At 36.3% G+C, this 27124-nt stretch overlaps 1 protein-coding gene across 1 annotated transcript; it reads left to right on the forward strand.

Moving 5' to 3' along the window:
- The first annotated feature begins 296 nt into the window (after nucleotides 1–296).
- Nucleotides 297–27053, forward strand: LOC106134497 (echinoderm microtubule-associated protein-like CG42247). The gene is made up of 19 exons (XM_060954958.1): nucleotides 297–806; nucleotides 13450–13638; nucleotides 16092–16208; nucleotides 16724–16854; nucleotides 17082–17206; nucleotides 17771–17909; nucleotides 18668–18817; nucleotides 19292–19463; nucleotides 19877–19972; nucleotides 22573–22710; nucleotides 23041–23172; nucleotides 23519–23647; nucleotides 23848–23976; nucleotides 24092–24220; nucleotides 24485–24647; nucleotides 24792–24974; nucleotides 25240–25335; nucleotides 25618–25732; nucleotides 26208–27053. The coding sequence occupies exons 1-19, from the start codon at nucleotides 297–299 to the stop codon at nucleotides 26359–26361; spliced, it is 2997 nt and encodes a 998-aa protein (XP_060810941.1). The 3' UTR covers nucleotides 26362–27053.
- The last annotated feature ends 71 nt before the right edge of the window (nucleotides 27054–27124 follow it).

Below are 27124 nucleotides of genomic sequence, written 5' to 3' on the forward strand. Positions count from 1 at the left end.
TAAATTTAGTGGCGTTTCATGAAATAGTTGAAAAATATACATTTTAGATGTTTATTAAACAAAGAGGTACATTTATGGTTGAAATACATAACTGCTAAAGGAAATCAGCATGAAAAAAACAATATTGCTCCTTTAAGACACACTTCTCGTTAGACTAACAACGTAGTCCATCAATCAAGGAGCGTCATGAATCGCAACTTCCATGAATGAACCGATACGTATCAGTGTCTTCTTGATTGAAAGAGGCGTGTGTGAGTGCGGGGGACGCGGCAGTCCGCGGGCGGTCGTCGCGAGGAATGTCGCGTCGCCAGCACCCGCGCCCGCGCCTTCATTCGCGAATCCGTTCGCAGGCCGCAGCGGAGCCCCCGCCGCCGCCCGAGCCGGCACCTCCAGCGGAACCCGACAACCAACCTCCGTCCGACGAGGAACCAGAGCCCGGCAACTGGCGCGCATCCAGACCTCCATCCCCACCGCAACGACCCGATGATGTCTCGGAAGGCTCCGAAGCCACAACGCGTCCCGGAAGACCAGAACCGGCGAGTCGATACGCCAACCTCAACTACTGGAAAGCGAGACGCGTGACATTTTATCGCAATGGCGACCCGTTCCACCCGGGAGTGGAATTCCGTTTTAAACCTGGTCGGGATCTGGTTTCTATGGACGCGTTGTTGGATCGGTTGTCAGAGAGGCTGGAGCTGCCGAGAGGGGCCAGGTTCATCTTCGGCATGGACGGAGACAGGAAGTACAGGCTGGAGGAGCTGGAGGATGGCGCCTCGTACGTCGTGTCTTCCTACAAAACTTTTAAGGTAAGCATATAGAGTATTGTTTTAACTTAACCCATCAAAGGTGAATTTAGATTTAAAATCTGCATACATGGCACTTTTAAAAAGCTTTAACCAATTTACTTTTAAATCCTTATTCTCTGCGTATGTTTTTTGCAGAAAGCTTACAAATAAAAAATGATATGTTTGTAGTTATACTCAGATAAAATATCTTAAAAAAAACAACCCAGCAAATTACAACAGCCTTCAAATGATTAATTATGTTCTTAACAACTCACCAAATGTATGATAACCTAATTTCCACTTACCTAACAAAATTGTCGCTAGTGTTGTGACGTGACTTTACGTGATCGAAATTAAACTGGCCGCCGTTGGCAAAGGCCGCGGCCTTGCCGAGATGTGGGGCGCAGGATAAGACCCCACGCACCTTAAATATTTGCATTTTGATTACAAGAAAACACATTTTGTTTTCCTAACAACGATAAGACTAATTGCAATAAAATTATACTCCAACTAAATACGGTAATTTCGGCAGGAAATTGAAATAGCGATTTGTTGAGAGTATAAATGCTCTTAATGTGGGGTCGTTAGCGGATTTAAATTGGAGTTGATAGCCTCGAATGGTTGGTTAACGTTAGTTGTGAAGTCAGTGGTTTTGGTAAATCCTCATTTTTTGTACAATATTTTTACGAAATTTCATAAAAGATAGAATAAACGAGATGAAGATTATGTATGTTCAACGATAACATTACCAGTCAGGTAATTTCTTCGATTACATATTATTATTTACTAATGTACCGCAAATAATTACTAAATTTAGGTTGTAATTAAATGATACTCAAAACTATATAAAAATAATATAATATGAATACAGCTTGGTCAATTCGTATCCAGTTTCCCGAATATAACCATAATCAACAAGAATGTAAACGTAACTCTGAAACATTAAGAAATCAAAGGACTGAAAGGCAATATAAAGAATATAAAACTTTGACCTATATTTTCTCACTAAAACTTTTTCCATATCAGTCATTGCACTGCAGTAAGTGACTAAAGAACATGTGCCGACAAGGTTCATCGGCCCACCTTGCACTTATGCAAGGCGAATGCATGGTGCATAACCTTTGCCGCGGCGTTACTTGGTGATAAATAGCGGGCGTAGCTCTGGGAATTATGCTAATTTGATCGCAGTGTTTGATCAAACTTTGAAATTATTGGCTGGGAATAAACTATCACTTTTTGGTCGTAAATAAATTTGGTTTTGGCCTAATACGAGTACATATTTTGTACGAAACCTGTAGTCCGTGCGAAACCTGTAGCCTCGTCAAATCATATTCGAAGAGTATCTATATATTTATGCAATTGTGTTTGTAATCTAGTATAATCAATTGACTCAAACTGGCCTCAAACTCGCGTTTATTACCATGTCATAGAGTTCCAAGCAGAATAAGTTGATATGCTGTTTACAGTACGTATTTTTATTTATATTGAAAAGAGTCAGACCTTTCAATTTAATTTAAATATTTTCAATTGTTTTCTATTATCTTTAAACTTACAAACAAAAAACCAAACGTATCACAAGCTGTCAAGTACCACTAACTTCATTGAAATTAAATACGAGTATTTTCTTAATAATCATTCGTAACTCGTTAAATTTTATTAAGGAAACGATAAATAACAGGTAAAACAGGACACTGAAATCTAGCGCGCGGGAAGGCGATTCGTCTTCGCAACCCACTTCGGTTTTTGCATAACTAATTTCTTGTTTGCATTAAAACTACTCGTCATCGTTGTTATTGATATATAATGCAATACAATAACTCCTTATTGCACTACAATAAATTACAGCTAATTCACAATCATGTAACCTGTAGATCTATGTATACTTAATATTATAAAGCTGAACAGTTTGTTTGTTTGAAATCTAATCTTAGGAACTACTGGTTCGAATCAAATTTTTTTTTGTGTTGAATAGACCATTTATGGGGGCCACCCTTGAGGGCTTCAATGATGCCCAAAATAACTATTCCACGCTGACGAAGTCGCGGGCACAGCAAGTTGTGTCTAAAACTTCACCCAGAGAATAGAAATTGATGAAGGTTTAATCCTTTAATGAAAAGCCTTCCGTGGTTTTCTTAGAGCAAAATATATATCTAGTAAGCTGAGGTACATTTATCTTTGTATAAATTATCATCATCGCGTTTATACCAGTTCATCCTTCAGGGTGGCCATGTGTATTAATAATTAAGTTAGGAACGGACCGATCACCGCATCTGGTTTGAATTTAACGCAGTTCTTTATTTCAATGTTCAGGTTGTCTGGCCATGTTTCTCTCACTGCAAGATCACAGCTTAAACTTTATCAATTCACCTCCCTACTTTTATCGAAAACATGACATTTCCTTAGTGTAAAAACTTCGATTAACATCAAAGCTATACGTTGCTATAGCTGTACGTAACAAAAAGAGTCATTGGTACATGACCACGGATGCTCTATTTCGTCTAATCATATTTCCAATTGTAATATTCAATTATTATTTGAATGAGAGTTAACTTTGTCATATAGTCTTTTTGAACTACTTAAGTAACATGTTGCAAGCTGATATGAATCACGCGATTTTTAGGTTACAAACCTCTTTGACTAACAGATTACTATCGGGTTTGAGTAAATAAAATTATACGTTTTATGACGACCTTTCTTGCGCAGTGGTTCATGCCCGTCTAGTCCAGTCAACTCAAAAGGATTCTGGATTGGATTCACAGAATAGATAAAAGCGTATTATATTTTCATGTATTATGTTTTTTACTTTTGAACAAAGTATACTATTGAGTATTATAAAAGTTCAGCATGTTATATGCTCATTTCGCAATTTTTTTTTTATTTGTTTTATTAAAAGGATCTGGTTATAAATGGTAAAATTAATACAAAGAAAGCTCATGCCCCGATCTACACGTTTTTTCAGAAAAAAAAAACTGCCTGTTACACTAAAGGATTAGTGTGTATCTGTGCCAAATTTATCTACCAGAACTATCTAAATTGGTCTAGTAATTACTGAGTCTATTCGTTACCAACAAAAATACAAACTATTTCTAATATTAGTATGGCTGAGCGCGATTAGACCATGTCTACGAAATTCGTAGCACTCCGTAGCATCGTAGGCTTCTTAACTTCTATCGTAGCACTTCTTATCGTTCGTAATACAATCGCTCACTAGTGTGTGCAGTTATACCTTTAAGCCATATATTTCCATAAGGCAATTAAAGTTTGTCATAAAATAAAAATATAAATACCTACTTCAAAAACCAGCATTAATAAGTACAATATACTAAGTGCCGAACCACTTTCCACGGAAGTCATCAAAGCGTTAATACAAAAATGCGGCGTCTTAACGACGAGGGCGCAGCCGGTATCTTCGTGTGCAAAAGTGCTTACAATTTTAACAACGCTTATACAAAGTACAAAATACCTATTATACATAATGCCTGTTCTACTTCTACTATGTTGGGGATTATTTTTGTATATATTTATAACTAGTTGTTACCCACAAATGACAGCAAAGGCGGGATCACTGGAGTACTGTTACATAGGCCCTGCTTTCATCAGTCTCCACTCTCTTTGAATCGGTGTTGGTAACAAAAAAATATTATATACCTATGTATTTTTCATGTACGATTGTTGGAGAAAATAAAAGATTTTACCTTCAACTTAACAACTTCGTCCGCGTGAATTAAGCGCCATCTAACAAAAAAGCGACGAAATTAGTATCACCTACAAAATTCAGGATTTTCGTAAATCCCACGACATCCAATCCAACAGTATTTTTAACGGGATGATAGGTTATTTATTATGTCCTTATCTATCTTTATTATATATACTTGATATTTCAAGAAGATTAATACAATAAATGCCCGTGAAGAGGTATCAAACCAAAAAACAAATAAACTCACTTGCGCATTTATAATATTTGTTAAAATTAAGTGTATTTCTGTATTTTATTAGTATTTCTGTACTGCGAAAATAGTTAAAATTTACGTTAACATGTTCAAATTCATTAAGGATAATGAAAGTGTTGATTACAAATAACAGTTACCTTTTTATTTCTACATTTTTCTTTTGAATTGTAAAAAAAACTATTAAGGTCATCACAAGTTTAAATATATCTTATGCATTATATTGCGCATCTAGGTAATATTTGCAATACTAATGTAGCCAAAGCCATTATTCCAGGTTATGTAAAATAATTTATTTATTCTATTTAATAATATTTGCTGATAGAGCTCTAATGCTAAATTACTACAAATCACAAAGGGAAAATATGACTTACCTGAGAAATTCACTTTTTACAGTAATTCAATAGAATACAATCATACATTAAAAAAAATCACACAATCACAGTCACCTCGTACGAGTATTAATGTAACTCGCTAAAACACAAATAGTAACTTATAAATATCTGTACCCTTCAAATAACGGTTATTAAACTTACATACAGTTTTCTTCATACCTGTACGCCATAGTCCGAGTACACGAAATGCATAAATTGCAGTTTTCTTCCGTTCGCGAACCGCTGGGCCCTGTCGAAACTATGGGCTGTCGAAATACGGCCAATAGGGCGGTAGGTCACTGCTCAAACTGCTCCTAGAAACGAACATACATTCTTACGTGACCGTTACGTTAATTAAGAACCCTATTCTGATTATGTATTATGTAACGTGAGTGTGTAAGCGCAATAATAAACGTTTATGGTTTGTTTTAATGAAGTTACAGCTAAATATAATGTTATACCACCGATGTTATAAAAATAAAGTGTACCGCTTACATTATAAAGCTAGATTTACGTATTCCCGGAACCAATACAAAAAAAGAATAGGACCACTCCATTTCTTTGCCATGGATATCGTAAAAGGCGACTAATGGAAAGGCTTACAGATTTGGGATTCTTTTTTTAACCGATGGGCTAGCTTCAAAATTCAAAAATTGTATTCATTATTATCGGATACTTCATATCACTTAATAATTGATACATCTTTCGGTTTCATAACATTGGTTAACGTCAGATGAATTACTTAAAACTAAGTTTACTGCTGCTTACAAAGCGTCAGTGCAGAGGAAGCGGTAACAAACTGCACTGCAGCATTTTCCTCAACAACGTCAACCTCACAACCATCTTATGTTGCGTTATAACCTTTTCGTATTGCTTCAATATAGACCCTTATTAATTTTGTGTGTGTGTGGTACCTATATTGTAAATTGTGTGCAGCAAATCAAATAAATAAATTAACTATCTATCTATGCAGAATTAGTTCTGCAATTTGAGCGATTGTAAAAATTGCCCTATATCTTTCTTATAAACTAGTAAAAAAATAATGTAATATTTGAACTTAAAAAAGATTATACCAAAGTAATTTAATTCACCTTTGAGCATACTTACTTCAGCACGCATACTTCAGAATACAGCTGTTCCATTTCGTTGAAATTTGCCATTTGACACAAATACTGTAATCACTTCGTTTCAGCTTCGTAACAGCGGTCCAGCTAATTACTACATGGCTTAACTGGCTCAAGGCCCTTATTTGCAGCTTTTAATGCGTGTGCCCAAATATACCTTATCAGTTCGCGTGAGGCGGTCGAATTGTGACCAGCTTGGGCATAACTTGTAATAATTTCTCCTAAACCCATAAAGGGTCTTAATTGTGCAGATGTTAATCAGGGTATAGGTTCTGTGACGTGGTTGCGTGGATGCTTGCCCTGACCTTGGCGCCCTCCCCCCGCCACAGCTACCACCAGCGCTGTATAAAATTCGAATAGTCTGCTTTATCCAACCGAAGCAAACGGATACCACAAACTTGAGTATACCCTATCGCGAACGCTTAAAGTTTTCTATCGAGTGTTACGTCATAGGTGTTGAGTCCATTCGCGATGTGGCCGTCTATTGTTTTGTTGGTGCTGCAAATTAATCAGCTGTTGGAATGGGTGTAGTACCATGTATGCCGTGTTCGAACAAAGACGTTTGTGTCATAATCGCGAATAATCGACGGGGAATTGTTTGAGAAAGTTTAAAAGTGATACGGACTTTGTTGCTTCGTGAATAGCGTGCGCTTAATCTGTTTAATCGTTTGTGCTTTTATTTACTTAAAAATGAAATGGGAATTATAACAAGATAAAACATAAAATTTTAGACAAAAGAAAGTTTAATTACTTTCTTTTGTCAAAAATCGTCCTAAATTACTCGTCAATTGCTGAAGTTAGAGCCTACCCTATCTTCATAGGTGACTTCGTTAATACTTAGCAATCAAACTAAATTAATTATTTATATTCTTATAATTTGAAAGATGGGCAGGCCATCTTCATAAAGGAAAAACTTACATTTGATTCGAAGAAAAATTAGGGAACTTTGAATTTCAACTATCGAACCCATGAGCTATAAAATGAATTCCTAGGAATTAGTGAATTCATTTTATAGTTAAATAATTGATCATTAAGTTTATCATGATTATTTGTTCCTTGATTGTACTTTGATGTACTGCACAATCACATCTGTACAGCCAATAATACAAATAAGTATAAAAAGCGCAAAATCATCAAAAAGCAATCGAAAACTAACTAGAGTTTATGTTTAAGCAGTGCGACAACAACAGATCGAGTCAAAGCAAACTTTGATTTATAACATTTTAATCTGAAAGAATATGAATTATAACTAACTAATCTAATATTTGTGAGGTTTCCAATATTCCTAAAACTGATAAGATAAGAAAAAAAAACAAAGCTGATATAACACATCAAATGAAAATTCACGAAAAACCGCTGCCACTTCTTAAATAAATATTTTTGCGTATCCGTTATTGATTCATTGGCTCGCAGGTAAAGCATTTATCGCGATTGCAATATTTTCAACGGTATTCCGTGCCGTGACGGTTACCGGCGCGTGGTCAAGATGCGATCTCGCGACGACAAGTCCAGTTTGACCTACTTTATTGCGAGTTATAACGAAACGCCGCATTTTATTTTTCACTCGCATGTAATGACTTCTAACATTGATTCATTTGCATCGCTTTCTTGTATATTATAAATTATGAGTACGTATTTTATTGTGCTAACATTTCGTTTATGTGGATATCGCGTTACTTGAAACAGCTTATAGTAGAAGTTACACTACATAGTTTTCGTGTACATAGTTATCTGTTATCTTAAGCTACAGCTATTTTTTTTCTTGGGCAATGATATAATGCGGGCATAGTATTGGAAAACCGCGCATAAGTATAAGTTTACCCGAAAATATGTTAAAATATTAATACAGAAAAAATTAAAACATAAACACAAAATGGATCAAAAACTCCAACGGTTTTGCGTTCGGCATAAAGTAGCCGTAACTAAAGAATCATGTTCCTCTCGTCTCTAAAAAATCATAAATTCATGTAAAATTACACAAAAATAATAAAATAACACACTGAACTCAATTCAACTGCGTACGGTATAATGCTGATATAGATAAATATATATTACCACTGTATGTCTTTGTTGTCCGTTGCAATATAATATGCGTATGGGAAAAAGTATACCACCTTTGTTCACATCGTTAACGCGTAATAGTATAATTTTATGTGTTAATGGCATTTTTTTCGTTGTCCATTTTAAATAAAAGTATTAAATAAATAAATGCATGCCAGAAATTAACTAAAGGTTTAAGATATCACATACTCTCTCTTAATGCATGCGGTGTAGGGTTCATTTGATCAAGGTACGTTTGTTTAGGCCATTCTCTTCCATCCCTCTCATTCATACATCTTGTATATCAACTGGAATACTTAAGATAATAATCACAATACATAAAAACACGTTTCATTCGGGAAATACCGTTGCAATCGCGCCCGTAACTCTGCATGTTAATGTGGCCAGCGGACAGACGTCACGCCGGTCGCATGCATACGTAAAAACACGTCTTTATCCATTACGGGGATGATAGGGGCAACAATCTCGAAAAGAAGAACACGTGCAGGTGTATGACATAATGATGAAATTGAGATGCAAATGGTGACAGGTTGCTAGCCCCTCGCCTAAAAGGAGAATCCTGAGTTTATAAGCCCTTACCCTGATTAACTTTTACAATCTGCACGAAATGAGAAACAACTGGCACACAAAATAAAGCTTTCGTTACTAGACCAGCTTAAATATGAATAAACGCTTATTACCTTAGTCAACTGTGTAAACTTAACACTCGGTTGGACTGTTTAAGTCGCCTTTTAACACATGTTAAAGAGATGAAGTGGTCCTAGTCTAAAGTGCGAGGAATCACACGGCACCAAACACGTTTCGCTCGAGACATACCGTTGCAATCGCGCCCCTAACTCTACATGTTAATGTGGCCAGCGGACAGACGTCACGCCGGCCGCATGCAAATTAGTGCATAATGCATTCCCACAGATTACAGTCTTGTTCAGACGGTACTTGAACTTGACTCGAGGCGCTGAACGCTTGTGACATTTACGGTGGAATAATAAAACATAATATTTACGTACTTACTTTAAGTTTGACACGCCGTGTGTGGTATCGGGGAACGAAAAGCTATCAATTTTGGGAAATACGTACTCGGAGGTACAGCATAAAATTCAAACCAAAATTTAACCCTATTTAGTCAGTATTGGTTAGTGATCGGAAGCTTTGTGTACTGACAACGTTATTCTTGTCTCTTGCTTTAAAATTCACATTAATAACGTAAATTAACAAATTGACCCCCCAAATGAGACTTCGATGAAAGTCACCGTATAAAATTTGTTAAAAGTCAAAATGATATGTAAATAATGTTAAACCAAAAGCTCTTCTTTTATAGTTAATAAACTAATTAATTATTTAAAATCATACCTGTGGTGTTACTAAGAGGTGACTGACAAAGCATGAACAGACAGTATAATTGTGAAAGAGTGATACCTACTTTAATCCAATAATTTACTGACAGAAAGCAAACTATGAACTTATAAATTCTGTAAAACCTCAGTGTTATATTTGAAGAAGTGGTAACTAGCAGAAAGCAAGGTGTGGCGGCCGAGTCGGTACCGCTGGCTGCGAGCGGCTGAGGAGCCCATGCTGGACAGCGACGAAGATTCACCCTTCGTCGTGGTTTCTTTGCCTGTGTACACTCCTGAACCAATAGTAAGTTGTAAATTACCCCTCTTTCTTGATGGGGCTTGAAGAAACTACATCTTTTCACTAGCCACGATCTCTATATTCATCCGTGTTTTTATGCAAGATCGTCGGTTTTGGTAATTTGAACTGCATTTGACTTTTTATCAAGGACCTTTAGTGTAGGCTTTCGTCTCCTGAAGCTATAGTAAGTTCATATTATACTTTATGTTTACGCCTATATGTCTAAAACTGCATTTTCTACTTGCCTCGACCCCTGATTTAGTGAGAGCTGATTGAATAAGTATATAAATAAAGCAAAAGATGTATTTTTGTTTCATCACATATTTAATCAATCTTATAAGTTGATCTGATCAGAATAATGTGTTGACTTGACTGCACCAAGATACGATTATCTAGAACTCTCCTTGCTAATAGCCAGATTAGCTCCCTGGTTAGTATACAAATTGAGCTATAAACTTAACAATCTACGTCGCTACGAATGACTGCTACGCCGTAGCTGTCTACGAAGTGCTACTATAAATGGTGAATATTGTGCTTTTAAATGTGAAATCTACAATGATGGAACATATTTTAAAGGGAAAACGTATTAATTTTGTCTGAAGTTTTGTATATTCAATTGTAAATTATAAAGACTTTTCTTCCTAAAATAATATATTATCCTGTCACCCAAAATGTAACAAGTAAATCTAGCTTAGTAAAGTTAATAAAGGGATATGCTTATAAACTTGGGATACCTCTTGTAGTCATTGGGCTAGCAACCTGTCACTATTTGAATCTCAATTCCATCATAATGCCATACAGCTGAACATGATCTTTCGGTCTTTTCAAGACTGTTGGCTCTATCTTCCCCGCAAGGGATATAGAGTAAATGTATGTAAATTAAAGCTTTCGTATTCTCCTCACACGCTTTTAATAATCATTTTGTTTTTACTTATTTCATATAAAAATGTAAACAATGAAACAACCTTCAGTTACATAATGTAATGTTTTCCATGTAAATATTCAAATGTTTTGCGTGTGTCGACTTAATAGGAATCTGCGTAGAGACAGGGTAATGCATGCAAATACGAGCCGACCTAATTATTCATACAAGATTTGTACGAATAATATTTTGCAGGTCAACAAATTTGAATAAAAATCTCATTAATGACTTAATGTTGATGGAAAACGAAATAAAGTCAATTGTAGTGTGGTAGTGTGATTATCACTTTCTTTGGCTAAAAGTATATACTATAAGCGCGGAGGAAAATATAGAGACTTAGGTTAACAACAACAAAAAAAAATTAATTACAAAAAATGCAAGTAGCAATTGGTTCCGTCGCCTAAGAAAGTAGAATAAAATAACTCTTTTTTTAACAAAATTTTGTTGCAAAAATAAATTGACATCAATTCAATGAAATTTAGTTATGCCAATTCCAACAATATTAAATTCGAAAAAAAAATCAAATTAAGCGACACAAAAATTACCAAAATGGTGAGTAGTCGCTTCCGTTTCCGGTGTGCGGCGGTCTAGCGGGCGGTGGAAACGACAAAATGACTAACATTTTGAAACCTATTAACTTGAAACGCCGCAGTGTCGTGCTGTAATCCAAGTTGACCTCGAACGGGCAAGGTATACACGTTCGATTCCTTCTTTCTCCAGGCGAAAAAGTAAATGGGATATAGACGTATGTATGTGATATATGATGAAAATTTAAAGAGAACGTAACAAACTAATATTTCAATGCATAACTTATACATAAGTGCAAAGACCGCATATCAAGGAGACTTTACACCTTACCAGTTTACGTAGACCCCTGAATGATACACAATTCCCGTTAGAGCCCTAATATCCGAGGGTCAACGAGTCTGGTTGATCGTTATACGCACGATAAGACGGCCTTGGACAGTGGTCAGTACCATTTCAAGGACTCAGAATAATTTGGCGTAGGTTTGTTTACCCGCCAGTGACTGGTCGGTGGTCGGACGGGACTGTTGTAAGCGCAGAGCAAAGGAACGAGGCCGCCGGGCGGTTCACGCTCCGTGGTGGCTAGTGGCAAAATATCGCGAATAAGGATTCACTATTTTCCAAAAACTGCTGAATATATTGACGTAACTATAATGGTAAGCGACCCAATTATGTCAATCGATAAATTATTTTACTTTATTGTATTCTATTCGAAGTCATAATTTTAAAATATTTAAATTCATGCTTACTTATAGGCATATATAATGAAAGAAATATATAGTCACGAATTACATAAACGATATATTTTATTATTAACTTTAGTAAATAAATAAAACGTCTCATGAAAAATCTGACATCGTCGTAGATTGGGTACAAATGCAACTCGTAGGTATACGTGAACCACTTGGCTCAAATCTTACCGTAAACGTTATCAAAGTATTGTAAATGGTTATAATAGGTACAAGAGATTTTCTCAGAGATAGCATAAAAACTACAGTCACCATACCTATAAAAGTTAAAAGCCGCAATACTCGTTTGAGTACACAGAATGACTAGTTAGTACCTACAATAAAAATTTTAAATCCATACAAAGCTAGCGTGTATGCTAAATCTCGCTGCGCGGTCATTTACATACGACAATATAATGGAATTGTTTGAAATTCTCTACGATAACTTCTGTACTATTTGTTATTTTATTTTTCGTACCATATGATTGGATGTGAACCCTTTTTTAAATGTTAAATATCGAATACATAAATATTTTAAAAACAAACTTAGTTTCACGTTACTCGTATTTTTAATTTGATCACGTATTCAAAATGTTTGTGGCCAGTGTCTCTACCGGCTGAGCACTTAACGCACACTGTAGATAGGTATTTATTAATTTTTTATTTGTATTGAGAACATTTTTTAAAAGAAAATCGAAAATTATAAAAAATATTTTTGACACATTTAGGTGAACAATTTATATTATTCACGCTAATGCACCGTCATAAAACGCCCGTTCACTTTACAATTCTTTTCACATATTGCAGTGTTCTAATGCAAAGTTTTCGTTTCACATTCGTCAAACTAGGAACGGTGTCAGGGGCGGAGTAACCTACATGTAGTGAAATCTGAATATTGGGCAATTTTCGACTGCTTCGCTTTGTTAGTTGAAGAGTAACCTCGTATTTGTAGCAAGGAGGACATCTTGTTTTTATATCTTGGCATCTATCGGTTTTACTTTCATGTTTACAAGGCTTTGGTCGATTGCAGATAACTTTGTAGGAAAATGTGTGATATTATTACGTACTTAATATTAAAATGGGCCTTAGATGCCTGATAATAAATAAAAAATAATAATAAGTAGTCAATGGAATAACTGCTAAAATTGAACAATATTATGTGTACCGGTACAATTGACGGCAGTAGGTTCTTAGGATATCAAGTTCCGTCCCCAGTCATCCATAAACATCACTATCATGTAACTACTAATTACAAGTTACATTTTCAAAATATTTTTCATAAGAGTAACATTTTATACCTATTAATGTTGTTGTTGATTGAAAAACAATATTTCTTTTACTTATGTGACAGGCGGCAAGTTACGGCAAGAAGAACGGCATGTGGTACGGAGGCACCGCCGGCGGCGCCACGGGGGGCTGGTCCAGGGCTGGCACCCGCAAGCAATCCGTGGCAGAGTCCGACGCTCCCCCACCGGGGGGCGGCAAGCCGGCCAGTGGAAGAGTCATCAGGATCATCAATAATATGGACCATTCTATACAGGTGAGGAATGTAGGGTCACTGGGGGTATTCCCGGGGTCAAATTCGTGGCAGAGTTCGATGCTCCCCCACTGGGGGGCGGCAAGCCTGCCAGTGGAAGAGTCATCAGGATCATCAATAATATGGGGGTATTCTCGGGGTTAAATTCGTGGCAGAGTTCGATGCTCCCCCACCAGGGGGCGGCAAGCATGCCAGTAGAAGAGTCATCAGGATCATCAATAGTATGGACCATTAAATACAGGTGAGGAAAATAAATACTCTGGGGCTGGAGGTAGCAGATCGATGCACCTTTACCAGGATCATTTTATTCACGTGAGGCTGTTAACAAAGTCGCCAGGAGGTTGTTAAGACTGCTTGCTCCAGCAAGCAGTCCGTGGACGAGGCTGATGCTCCTCTCCAGAGGGTGGCCAGCCTACCAGTGAAAGAGTCATCAGAATCATCAGCAATATGAACCATTCTATACAGGTGCGAACTATCGCACCATCCCATGGTTTTACCAATCTTACAGTTATATATGAAACAAATCAAATAAACAAGTAAAAGAAAGCTCGGAAAGCAGACCTCAGGGCCCGAAACACAGCGGTGGATGGAAAACTGGGAACACGGTGAGATGAGAAAAAGTTTATAACAATAAGTAGTACGCTATATAAAAATAAGATTATAATATAATATAATAGTATCGAATGCATGAAATATGCGGTCGTAGCGACCGCGTAGATACGAGTACCTCGTAGACAAGTGCTACGAAACTGTAGCACTCGTCTACGAAAAGTAAATAAAGATTTTTATAATACTGCCACAGTTAGGAATTTGAAATAAAATTCTGAATTTTCATTTCGAATGGACCGCATCATGTCTTTACGATTTATTGTGATCAGTGTTGAAAAAATATATACCAATAATGAATCTCAATAAAACTATATTTCTTAAGTTACTATTCAAATTATACGTAATAGTTCCCTTCAGGTCAGTAACGTCTGAAGTTATTGCAGTAAAAAAAACTACTGAAATTATTGCAAAATTGTAGGTAGTAATGCTTTTAACGCTAGAACACTAACATTACAAATGCAAGTAGGTTACACGACGCAATTAAACCGTGGCGAACTGTTTTTCTCAGCGATCCACACTTTCGTCATAGAAATGTGAATAATAAGATTCAGATTTGTACGGTACCCGTAAATGTGTGCGTGAGTGTAATTTCATAGTTTGATTGCTAACTATAATGAGAGCTATTATTAGCATACTCATTAGGAGAAAGATCGTTAATAATACGGGTACTTAAACAGTTATTTATGTTATTACTTGTGCCATAGATTATTTATTGTTGGTGCTTAAAGGTAGAGTAATTGATTAAAAAAAATTATAAACTGCATTAGCATATTTATTTCTTTCTTTAAGTGTGCTTTTGCTATGACCACATAACTTAAAGAAGTAAAGAAGATTAATGTGTAATGGGTAGTCTTATTTAATCTTATTTGTTTATAAATGTAATTTTTAGATGCAATATGGCAGCCTTGCAAATTTAATTTAAAAAAAACACGTTCCACATATAAAGGAATGAACAGCAATATAACAATTGCTACATTATCTTATTGAATTGTTAGAATTTATTCTACGACAAAAAAAATAATTCATATCACTTATGAAACTAGTCATTATAAGTAACCCTCGCTTATGAAATAACTGTAATTCGCCCCATGATTTCACGGTGAAATGAGAGTTTCAATGCGAAGCCTTGGAGTTAAACGGCGCTGGAAGGTTTCGATTGGAGCCCTCGCGAAATTTATTTGAGGCCGAGCAAATATTAACACTTATGTATCTGTTACGAAAAGAACTGTATGTATAGCGCTATTTTACTGCAGTTTTTAGCCTTCAAACGCAAAATGTATGCTGAAATCTTTATAAGTACTTGCTTTTTAGACTTATTCGATGTTATGTATAATGAGTCACGTCTATATCCTTTCCGGGGTAGACAGCGCCAACAGCCATCAAAAAACTAATAGGCCACGTTCACCTGTTTGGCTTAATGATAGAATTGAGAGCCAAATACTGACAGGTTGCTAGCCAATCGGCTTAAAGAGGAATCCCAAGTATATAAGACTAACCGTAGTGTAATAGTTCCCTTTTACGATATCCATGGGAAAGAGATGGAGTGGTCCTATTATTTTTTCTATTGGTGCCGGGAACCACAAAGCACAATCACACAATTCGATGTTACATATACATTTATTTTGATTTGATTTTCATTACATGTATTTGTTTAATATATTAGTGCCTAATTTGTTTCATAGTGTCGAGTAAGTACGTTAATAGTCGTTCAATGTACTAGCCAACTTTTTCCATTGTCAATAAAAGTAACTCATTCTCGGGCAATTTTAGATTTTGAGTTCACCTATTTTATCTTACCTAATTCACTAGAAAAAAAAAGAAAGGTTCTTACTTTTTGATTCTTTCAGTGTCGTGTTTTGCTGAATCTGCGGACTACACAACCCTTCGAAGAGGTTCTGGAAGATTTGGGTCAAGTGCTCAAAATGAATGGCGCTAAAAGGATGTACACCATAACAGGACAAGAGGTAAGTTCCGATTATTAGAGACATGAGGGTTGGTAAGTGCGTCATGAATTTTACAAGTAAATTTATTCGTAGAAAAAACCAACATAGTTCGTTATAAGGGTAATCAAAAAAACATCTTGTATCATAAAAGGGTCCAAAGGATCCATAGGAATGAGCATAATAAATAATTAATTACATCTTTTTTTACGAAGTAATATGATTCATTTTTACACAATTCATGATAAGCAGCATTTGAATTTTACTGACAACACTTTGTTTTACGGGATTGGCTTAGGAAATTTTGAATTCTTCTGATATATACGAAATAGGCTTAAAAACTTGGGATTCTGCTTTTAAGCAATGGCTAGTAACCCTGCTACTATTTGAGTCTCAATTCTATCAATAAGCCAAAGAGCTGAACGTGGCCTATCAGTCAAGAGTGTTGGCTCTGTCTACCCTGCAGGGGATAAAGACGTGATTATATATATGTATGTAACACGAAAAAACAAAGTCTTAAATCTCTTTTCTATGTCCAGGTCCGAAGTTTCTCCCAACTGCGCAACGAGTTCGCTGACGTGGAGACGTTCTACCTGGGCTCGGTGATCGTGGCGCCCGCCCTCACGCCCGGCGTCAGCGCCCCGCTGCCTGTCGAATCTCCTATAAGAAGGTAAATAAATATATACAGAACAGATTACACTAATTCAGTTTGCTTCGAAGTAAGTTCGACACTTGTGTTACGAGTCACTTATATAGATAAACATCCAAGTCCCAGGCCAATCAGAAAAAGTTCGTTTTTTTAATCCAATTATTTAAGTATCTGAAGTTTTTTAAAGAAAAATTTGGAAGTTGTAAATAAATATTCTAATGTTGATTAAAAGTTAATTCTCAAATTAGGTCTAGATCAAGAGGTAATGTGGCCGCGGCTGTGCCATCCGAGGACCTGCGTGGAAGAAGAGCAAGGAGCAAAAGCAGACCCCGGGTACTGTACGCCCCTGAGGGAGAGATCGTCCGGAATTCAGGTTAGAAATTAAATAGAAAGATCGTGAATTATTTCCAGTTTACAAATAGGATATATGAAACGAAAGTGTTACGAATACTTTTATTGTTAAAAAAAGGATACGTTACGATAGTTTACTGCAGTTTTAAATACTTTTAAACGTACGCGTTTCTATTAATATTCTAATTTATATAGGTTATAACGCATACGTACTCGTAAAATGGACTTTTATTGATTTTTTTTACATAAACCGCTTATATACTATTTTAGATATATTTACTTTGATAAATATCACTTTTCCCTGCTAAACACGTTTTTAAACATATAATAGGACATTGAACTCCTTGTTGGAATTTCATTTGAAAACAAAGTTTTACATATCTAACCTTAAATCTAGTTATAAATCTACTAGCGACCCGCTATGATTTCGCACGGGTCGCATTAACACATACAAAACCATTCTCTGGAATCATTCTATCTTTTAAAAAAATTGCATCAAAATATGTTGTATAGTTTTAAAGATTTAAGCATACGGACATAGAAACAGACTTTGCTCTATACTATGTGATCGCAATTCTTCCTACAGACTACACATTGCTTGAAGTCCTGAAGGAAGAGCCGATCCGTGTCACGATTCGCGGACTCCGGCGCACCTTCTACCCGCCCATACACCACGCGCCGATCGACAACGCGCCGCCTGAGAAGAAGATGCAACTAGATTGGGTGTAAGTGGAGAATAAAGCACCTTAAGCTTTTAGATCGGATGAATTAATAGTTGAGGTATAAAAAAGTGAAGAACGCTAATTACTTCTTTGAAGAAGATATAAATTAGCAAATAAAAATAGAATTATTTCTGTTTATGAATATTGTTTTCAAGAAAATTATAATAAAAATAATGAAAAATGAAATTTGATGCAAAATGTAAATCTCCATCGCTTTACTTCATCCTAAGTAATAAAATTTCGATAAAGTTTAGTACAGGTAATTTTAATTTTTTAAAATTGATTACTTTATTTCATGAAAAATAATAAAGATATTAAAAATTATTGAATTCAATCGATTGAAAATTCAGTTTTGACGTAGATCTATCTTTGGAATGTTACAAACAATAAAAGAGCGGCAAACGCGCGTGCGATCATTTGCCTCCAATCTGGGGGCACGGCAGTGCTTCCGCCAAGGCGAGTATCAACATTGTATTACATAAATATAATCACGTCTATATCCCTTGCGGGATAGACAGAGCCTACAGTCTTCTAAAGACTGATAGGCCACGTTCAGCTATTTGGCTTTAAGATAGGATTGAGATTCAAATAGTGACAGGTTGCTAGCCCATCGCCTAAAAGAAAAATCCCAAGTTTATAAGCCTACCCCTTAGTCGGCTTTTACGACATCCATGGGAAAGAGATGGAGTGGTCCTATTCTTTTTTGTATTGGTGCCGGGAACCACACGGCACATTGTATTACTTTTGTTATATATATATAGGTACGGGTACCGCGGCATAGACTCCCGCCGCAACCTGTGGGTGCTGCCCACCGGAGAACTGCTGTACTACGTGTCCGCCGTGGCCGTCATGTACGACCGGGACGAGGACTCCCAGAGACACTACATTGGGCACACTGAAGACATACAGTGGTAAGGAACTTGAGTATTATATTACAAAGTTTGTTGCAATAAACTGATTTCCAGAAAATAAGATATTTTTTACTAACATTTTAACATTGAAAGTGTGCTAAAACCAGTATATAGATACATACATACATACATAGATACGAGCACCCGATGTACATAAGTAGAAGGTTACATTACTCGGTTGAAAAAAGTAGATTTTTTGATTTGCTCATAGCAACAATATCTGTGTGTCATTGTCCTGGTGAAATTATTTGACTAAATGCAAACCCACTTATAGAACTAACGGAATGAAAAAGGTAATGTTATGTAAACAAGTATAGTATAGACTATAGGCAGAGATCTTTAAGTGAGATTAATCCGCCTGAATTTTGCTCTTTCTCTTACATTAAATGTTTACAAACAGAAAGTTATTGATGTAATGTACTTTAATTCTGACAAAATGTTTGAAATTAAACTATAAATCCTTATTTTGTAAAGTATGGAGCTCCACCCTTCCCGGGAGTTGGTAGCAAGCGGTCAGAAGGCGGGCAGAGGGCGACGTGCGCAAGCGCATGTCCGTATTTGGAGCACTGACACTTTGCAGACTTTACATGTCTTTGGAATGGCCGAGTTCGAAGCTGGGGTCTCGGCTGTCGCTTTCTCGCAATTGGTAAGATTCTTGGTTATTTTTAAAATATTTGATAAGTATGTGAAGCATTTTTAATAATGTTGTCAGTTACCTAATATCTTTTACTTTCTTATGGAAGAACGTTTTATTAAATTTTCTCTAAACAGCATGCATTAAAACGGGCATATTATGAGTTATATATGCAAAATATGTTTGGCATTGGCACTATTCTTCGGCATCGATATTTTGCAGTATTGCGAAATACTCCTCCAAAATTACATATCAGATTGAACTATGCTCTGTAGCTTGGCTCATAATAGTCACCATAATAGTAGGCCACTTTTAGGTAGATGGCCTAATCATTTAATTAGGATTCAAAGATTTTGACTATCCTCCTAATTCAGGCTCCAAAATCAAAAATATTTTTTTTTATGTTGTACATCTTTATGTCATAGAACGGTGGTAGTTACGTGCTAGCAGTGGACGCTGGTAGAGAGAGCATACTGTCTGTGTGGCAGTGGCAGTGGGGACACTTGCTGGGGAAAGTGGCGGTAAGTTCTTATTTCAGCAAACTTCAAGCAAACAGCCTGATTCACGTCAGAACGAAAAGCGAGCAGAAAACTGTCGCTATCACGTACAACGTGACGTAATAAAAACGGCAGGAAAAACTATTGCTGTCCCGTTTCACGATATAACAATAAATCGGTTGTCTGTAAAGTCGGTTTACTGACTATAGTTGAACGTGACAACGTCATAAGAAAATACTGATGGAATGGTAGCATTTTTCAAAAGAAAATTTTAATTTCATTTGTTTTATACATTTGTATGTATATAGAGAAGAAGGTATACGCTGCCGAACGCGAAGGCCGATTGTGCCTCTTTGTCGCTCGTTCCGCGCTCTCGCTTGCACTGCAAACTGCAAGCCTTACATGGAACGCCTCAGAGCAAGGTAACGCCGCTTGAGTCATGTTTTTTCGTGTGTGCAGCCGGCTCAATCGAATTATAAGACGTTGTCACGTCAAAAACGAAACAGCGATAGTTTTTCGCGCGATAAATACGGAGTCGCGCGTGCCATGCTTCAGGAGCTGAGTGATTTAAACTGTTATGAAGATGATCTTTCTACACCTACACGCATTCATATCCGAGATTCACGTCAATCATAAAATGGTCATTTTTCATCGAAATAAAATTACTATTTTCATCTCGATAATAATAATGTAGTCATAGTCGGCATTTTCTTTTTCAAAAAACTAATTTAAATTTATGAAAAACTAGCTTTTGCGCGGGGCTACGCTCTCGTGGGAATTTTCAGATAAAGAAACGTAAAAAATTCTGTATTGTCTCAGCGCTACATTGAAACATAAAGCTGATGTCCAAATTTCATATTTGTAGTTTCTATGCTTTACGCTGAACGAGTCAGTCACCCTTGTTCTTATATACGATTACCTATATATAGATTTTCAATATCGGATCTACGAAGCATAAAAGTTTGTCTATGAACACGCAAAGATAATATTAGAAGACATTTAAAAAACAAATCAATTCTAACACAAAATATCAAACCCTTAAAATCAATGGTAACAATTCAGCGCTATCTTAACCTTGTACGCCGTCAAGGTTGGCGCGATAGCCACTCGATACCGTCTGTCTGTAAGTACATAGCTCATAAACTTGACAATGCACAGATAGGAAGCGCTTTTGAGGTCACGCCTTTAATGTTGGGTTTAGATAGAGTTGGATTATGAAGCTTTGCATATTTCATTGCGATGATTGCAAAGATTGTGGAGGTCGCTTTGTGTAAAAACGTTACTTAGTCCAAGTTCATGGCTCGGCACCCCGGTCTCTTCTCCAGGGAGGATGAAGATTCAACCGGGACTAACGCCAGGAGAAGTTAGATTTTATTGTGATGATTGATTTTTATTGTGATAATTGATTTTTATTGATGCGAAAACAATCATTTTTATTTAGTAAATTTTTTCTTTAGGAAATTCTATTATGGAACCCAAAATGTTCGTAACATGATATAGTTAGTACTTAATTTGTGCTGACCTTGTGGAATACATATCTAATAACACCTAATATAAAATTTAAGAATACAAATGAATTAAAAATGTTTCTGTCAGAGGTTTATTCAATGTCAAAGCTTCCTCGATCTGATTAAAGAATTTGAAAGAACTAAGCATAAAAAGAAATAATAAAAAGGCCTATAAATTCTCATTACAAATAAAAACTATACTGCATTAGAATGACACATTTCTAATCTGTATGGAAAACCGCGGCATTGGGCGGGTCAACACACCCAGGGCACGCCCCTTGCTACGCGGCTACGCGGCTACGGTGCTACGAAGCTACGAGTGTCGTAGCGAGTAAACTGAATTGAATTTTATTAACCTGATTTTAAGGTAATTTTTCGTTTGTGTATAGTATTGTAGTGTTTTATTTACGTTACCTTGGTGAAAGTTCGTACTGATAATATTAAATGTTTTGTGAAAATCTCGTAGTACTTAATTTCGTTTTGTTTAATGTGGCAGCGGATAGGGATTTGATATAAAAGTATTTTTGATTTAATAGAAAATTTAATTTAAAAGTAAAACAACAAAAAGCATCCTTCCTTTTCTGAAATTCCACTTGCCTATTATTTTATTTTCAGACAGAAAAATAATTGTTGTTTAAAGGAAAAAATATTTTATAATAGTAATGTAAGTAATTTCTTACAAGCACATGTCACAATGAACTTTTCCTTACCGGCCCTTTGTTCTTGACGTAAAGTTAATTAGTTCCGTATTATTAGCATATTCATAACACGAGTTAGTCGTAACATGTTTTTGCCGTGATACGTTTTACTAAAACGTGACACCTAAGTATTCCTTGATAATACTTAAAAATTAGGAATAATTACATACGTATTATAATTATGACAGGTAATTATAATAAATATACAAGTATCATATAAGGTGTAAAGAAGATATTTGATCAAAAAAAAATTTATTGTTTAGGCGCAAAACTGGTCGTGTCGCACAAATTTTAATGTCATTATTTGAAGTTTGTTTGTGTTATAACTGTCTTCAAATTATGCTCTTATGGAAACGAATATGGAACCCTTTCGTAATATTTGGAACCTAATATGAAACCCTTTCGTGTATTATTTCAGACATTGCAAGAAGAGTTGACTGGCGCAGCCTTCCACCCACTAGACGACAATTTGTTAATAACTCACGGAAAAGGACATCTCACATTTTGGAATCGCAGAAAAGACGGATTTTTCGAGCGAACAGATATTATCAAACCGGTATGTATATTTATAGCAATATGTGAAATTCGATCAAAGAAGAGATCCAACTGTCGCCTTTATAAGCCAAGCCTTTAAAAAAAAAGAACTTTACACTCTTTAAATCTTTTTAAATTATAAAAACACTTTTTTTTATTTTCGTAGTTTTATTAATTTCATATAATTAATCATTTCTCTAATTGATATTCAGAGGTATTCAGAGGCACAGATTTAAATTGAACAGCAATATCAGAATATAAAAATAATAATTTTTAAATGCATGTTATCGCAAATAACAAATTAAAAACAAAAAAGAGCGATTGAGTTTTCTTATTTTTCATACATTTTCAGCCATCTCGTACCCACGTGACGGCTCTGCAGTTCGAACAAGATGGCGACGTTGTAACAGCTGATAGCGACGGATTCATTACCATTTACAGCGTCGATAGTGATGGGGCATATTTCGTACGCATGGAATTCGAGGTAGGTGTACTGATACTTAAATTATTACTAGTATTTATTTAGGAGTGGTTTTATTTCATTTCATAGATATTTTTTTAAACATATTTGTTTTATATGAGTATGTGACTTATAATTTTATGATGTTTCCATTACCATAGTAATTGCTTGTTTTATGAACAGCTCGCTGAGATTGAACAAATAATATAAAACAACTGTATAAGACAGTTTTTTTATATTATTTGTTCAATCTCAGCGAGCTGTTCATAAAAAACAACTGTATTAGACAGTTTTTTTATATTATTTGTTCAATCTCAGCGAGTTTTTCATAGAATCTGTGAAAGCATTACATAATGCTTTAATATTTCAGGCTCATATTAAAGGAATAAGTTCATTGGTGATGCTGTCTGAAGGTACTTTGATATCTGGAGGAGAGAAGGATAGGAAGATCGCTGCCTGGGATTCGCTGCAAAACTATAAGAAAATTACTGATACAAAGGTAACCCTGATATCCTGATCCTGAATAATAAGCCTGATAATATCTCTTTTAATGTATAAAGAAGCATTGACTTTCTTATGAAAACTTATAATGAATCTTTTACATTATTTACTTAGGTACCTAAGTAAGGGCACTATTTTAACCACAATATCATGAATCAATCATAGGCAATTACTATCTCAATATTGTTTATATTCCAGCTGCCTGAGTCCGCTGGCGGTGTCCGCAGCATATATCCCCAAAGACCTGGCAGAAACGATGGCAACTTGTACGTTGGTACTACACGGAACAACATCATGGAGGGTTCACTTCAGAGGCGATTTAATCAGGTCTGTATACAGATAATTTTGAGCCACAATTAACTTATTTCAAATTGTTATTTAAGACGTTTTGCAAGTTAGGCTATGTACGAAATAATTATTCAATGGCATCGTCAATCTCCAGGTGGTGTTTGGTCATCATAAACAGCTAATGGGTTTGGCTGTCCACCCTGATGATGAAATGTTCGCAACTGCCGGCCACGACAAAAATATCGCGTTGTGGAAGGGGCACAAATTGGTGTTTGCTACTCAGGTGAGTTTGGTTTAGTTCCAAAGATCTAAGCTTCCAGGAACAGTTTTTGATTGTTCGTCTATTTAAACAGATACGGCAAAATCCCACTGATTTATTGCCAAAGAATGAAACTCTTACCTTTAACATTTCTTCAGCAACATGTATGTATGTTAGGTATCATTTTGCAACATTATCTTATCGAAGATCTCATGCAACACAATCGACTCGAGAGAAAGAGCATAATAACTGCGCCGCAGACAGATATTGTTATATATTTTGTTGCAGGTGGGATACGAATGCGTGTCATTGTCGTGGCACCCAGGGGGCGGAGCACTAGCTGCTGGCAGTACAGAAGGCCACCTGGTGATCCTGAACGCCGACGCAGGCGCACACGTCGCCACACTCAGAGTCTGCGGCTCCCCGCTCAACTGCTTGCAATACAACTCTGGTAAGGGTTTAAGTTAGGATATCTGTTATAAAAGGATATCTTTAACCCAAGTAATATTTACCTACGTCTATGTATTTTTTAAGGTAGTCCCTGCCTATTCCTTCAATAAGAAGGCTTAATTTTAAAACTAATATTTTCCATCAGCTGGAGACACCCTCGCTATTGGCTCACAGAACGGCAGCATCTACCTGTTCCGTGTCTCCCGAGACGGGTTCTCGTACAAGAAATCCAACAAGATCCGTGGCGCCCAGCCGTTGGTGCAGTTGGACTGGAGTCTCGACGGGAATTACTTGCAGACTGTTACTGCTGATTATGATCTGGCTTTCTGTGAGTACCCTCTTTTGAATTATTGTCAAGGTCACTTTGCGGACATGACTGTTGAATAGCAAGCCCATAATCTACATAAGGACTTCATGATAATACTTGCTCTGTACCATGGAAATACTATGCTCTACGAAATGCTGATTAATTGTATTCTTCATGCTGTGAATAGATTGGGCAAAGAGAACAAGCGGTCTGCTACCATCTCTGACTTTTGTGAGACTAAGTGGTCATGTTTAACATTTTATACTATCGTATTGTTTAATTTCAGGGGACATAAAATCTTTATCACCTGAAAAGAGTCCAATAGCAATGAAAGATGTCAAATGGTCAACATACAACTCTACAGTAGGATTCCTGGTTTCAGGTACCTATACCATAATATATATTTACTTTAAAATATGTACTCGTTTCTTTCTATGGCGGAAGCCCACTTCCTTCTGCCAACCCTTTGGGATATGACACATATAAGACCGTTTATTCACTTTAGACAATGTAATAACTACTTTCACCAATGCAAAAACCTTAATTTAAACTGCTGGAATTGATTTCCCTGATATGCTTATAGGGGCCAGACTTGAGATCTTGATTTAAATAGTATTTTTTAATCACATATTACAAATAAGTACTTCAATCTTTACATTTTCAGGAATGTGGAACAACCGGTTCTATCCGATGACTACCCTCATTTCAACTGCCAGTCGGTCTGCTGCTCATGATCTCTTGATCAGTGGGGATACTGATGGACATCTGCGTTTATTTAGGTAGGAAATTTTCCATACTTTCCTTTACGTGCTTAAATTTTACTCTCGAAATTCTGAGTTCTACTCCAAGAGGATATGACGAGGATTTTGCACATTTTGAAAAAATGAAATGAAAGATTTGATTGTATAGTGTGTGGTGCATGTGCTGACCACTCAAGAAAGTAGGGGACATCGTCTCCCCTACTTTCTTGAGTGGAAAATGCTTTATGCTGATTAAACTTTTCGTATACCTATACTATAAGGACCAGTTCTCTTGCCATGGTTACGTAGAATCATCATTCATCATGGTGGCCTTCGTTTTGGATATATTGCCTCTTCCCTCTTCTATGCTTGGCGATCTTGTGCCCGACTCATCCAGTCTAAACCTTCGTGCTGTCGGATATACCGTGCGCCTCGGTGGACTGCTAGTTACATACGTCTACATCTTGCTCATCATCTAATCACCGTCTCAAGTTTCGCCTCAACATCATTACAGATACCCATGCGCCAGCCCAAAGGCAGAATACAACGAGATGAAAGTATACAGCGGTGCCATATCAAGCGCTCGGTTCCTCTTCAACGACCGCTGCCTCGTGACCGCGGGCGGCACCGACGCGTCCCTCATGCTGTGGGAGCTGGTCGACGACTAACATTACGCCGCGCCGGGGCCGCGCCCGCCGGCCGTCGTGGTCGCTCCCCCCACCCCCTCCCCGCCGCCCCTCGCGCGTACCACATTCCGAGTACTCGACTTCGAAGAACTCGATTGAACCGACGACGATACTCGCCGGCATCACTACTCTTTAGACACGTTCGACACTTGAAACGATTACAGCACTATTGTACCAATGTTTCGTTCGATTTTTGAAAATGGATTAATAAAAATTAAAACAAATTAAAATTATTAGGTATTTCAGTACCTACATTATTCACTGCCATTGTTAACTTGCATAAAGTAATAATTGTAGGGTAGGTACTTATCACGTATAAATTTATGATTCGGCTTAAAATTGGATAATTTATTCCTGAAACGTTATGGAGGAATACGGATAGGAAATGAGATGTGATTGGTATTTTTGGTGCTGAATATGAACTTGTATAGGAGATATTATGAGAAACGATTTATTATTAAGTATTTATGTATTTTTAGTTTTTCTTTTATGTTGCCCAATATAGATAATTTTTAAAATAAGTAGGTATGCTTGTTTTTAAATTAGAATTATAAAAGTTTGATGCATATTCATATATCATAATAATAAAAAAACAAAACTTAACTTAAATAAATATATATAGACAATAGATTCTTTTTTTGACTTTACAAATTGTTAAATACGTATTTATGTCACTCAATTCCATAAGATGAAGTCACCACTTACTATCAGGTTAGTGGCATGCCATTTCATAGAAATGAACAAA

The sequence above is a fragment of the Amyelois transitella genome, chromosome 5 (genome assembly GCF_032362555.1).
Source record: "Amyelois transitella isolate CPQ chromosome 5, ilAmyTran1.1, whole genome shotgun sequence".
Taxonomy (NCBI): Eukaryota; Metazoa; Arthropoda; class Insecta; order Lepidoptera; family Pyralidae; genus Amyelois; species Amyelois transitella.

Excerpts from the sequence above, each read along its gene's own strand:
- LOC106134497 (XM_060954958.1), top strand. The coding sequence starts at position 297 with ATGTCGCGTCGCCAGCACCCGCGCCCGCGCCTTCATTCGCGAATCCGT. Across the intron at positions 16,209-16,723 it reads ACACCATAACAGGACAAGAG|GTCCGAAGTTTCTCCCAACT; the intron begins GTAAGTTCCGAT and ends TTCTATGTCCAG. Across the intron at positions 24,221-24,484 it reads AATTGGTGTTTGCTACTCAG|GTGGGATACGAATGCGTGTC; the intron begins GTGAGTTTGGTT and ends ATTTTGTTGCAG.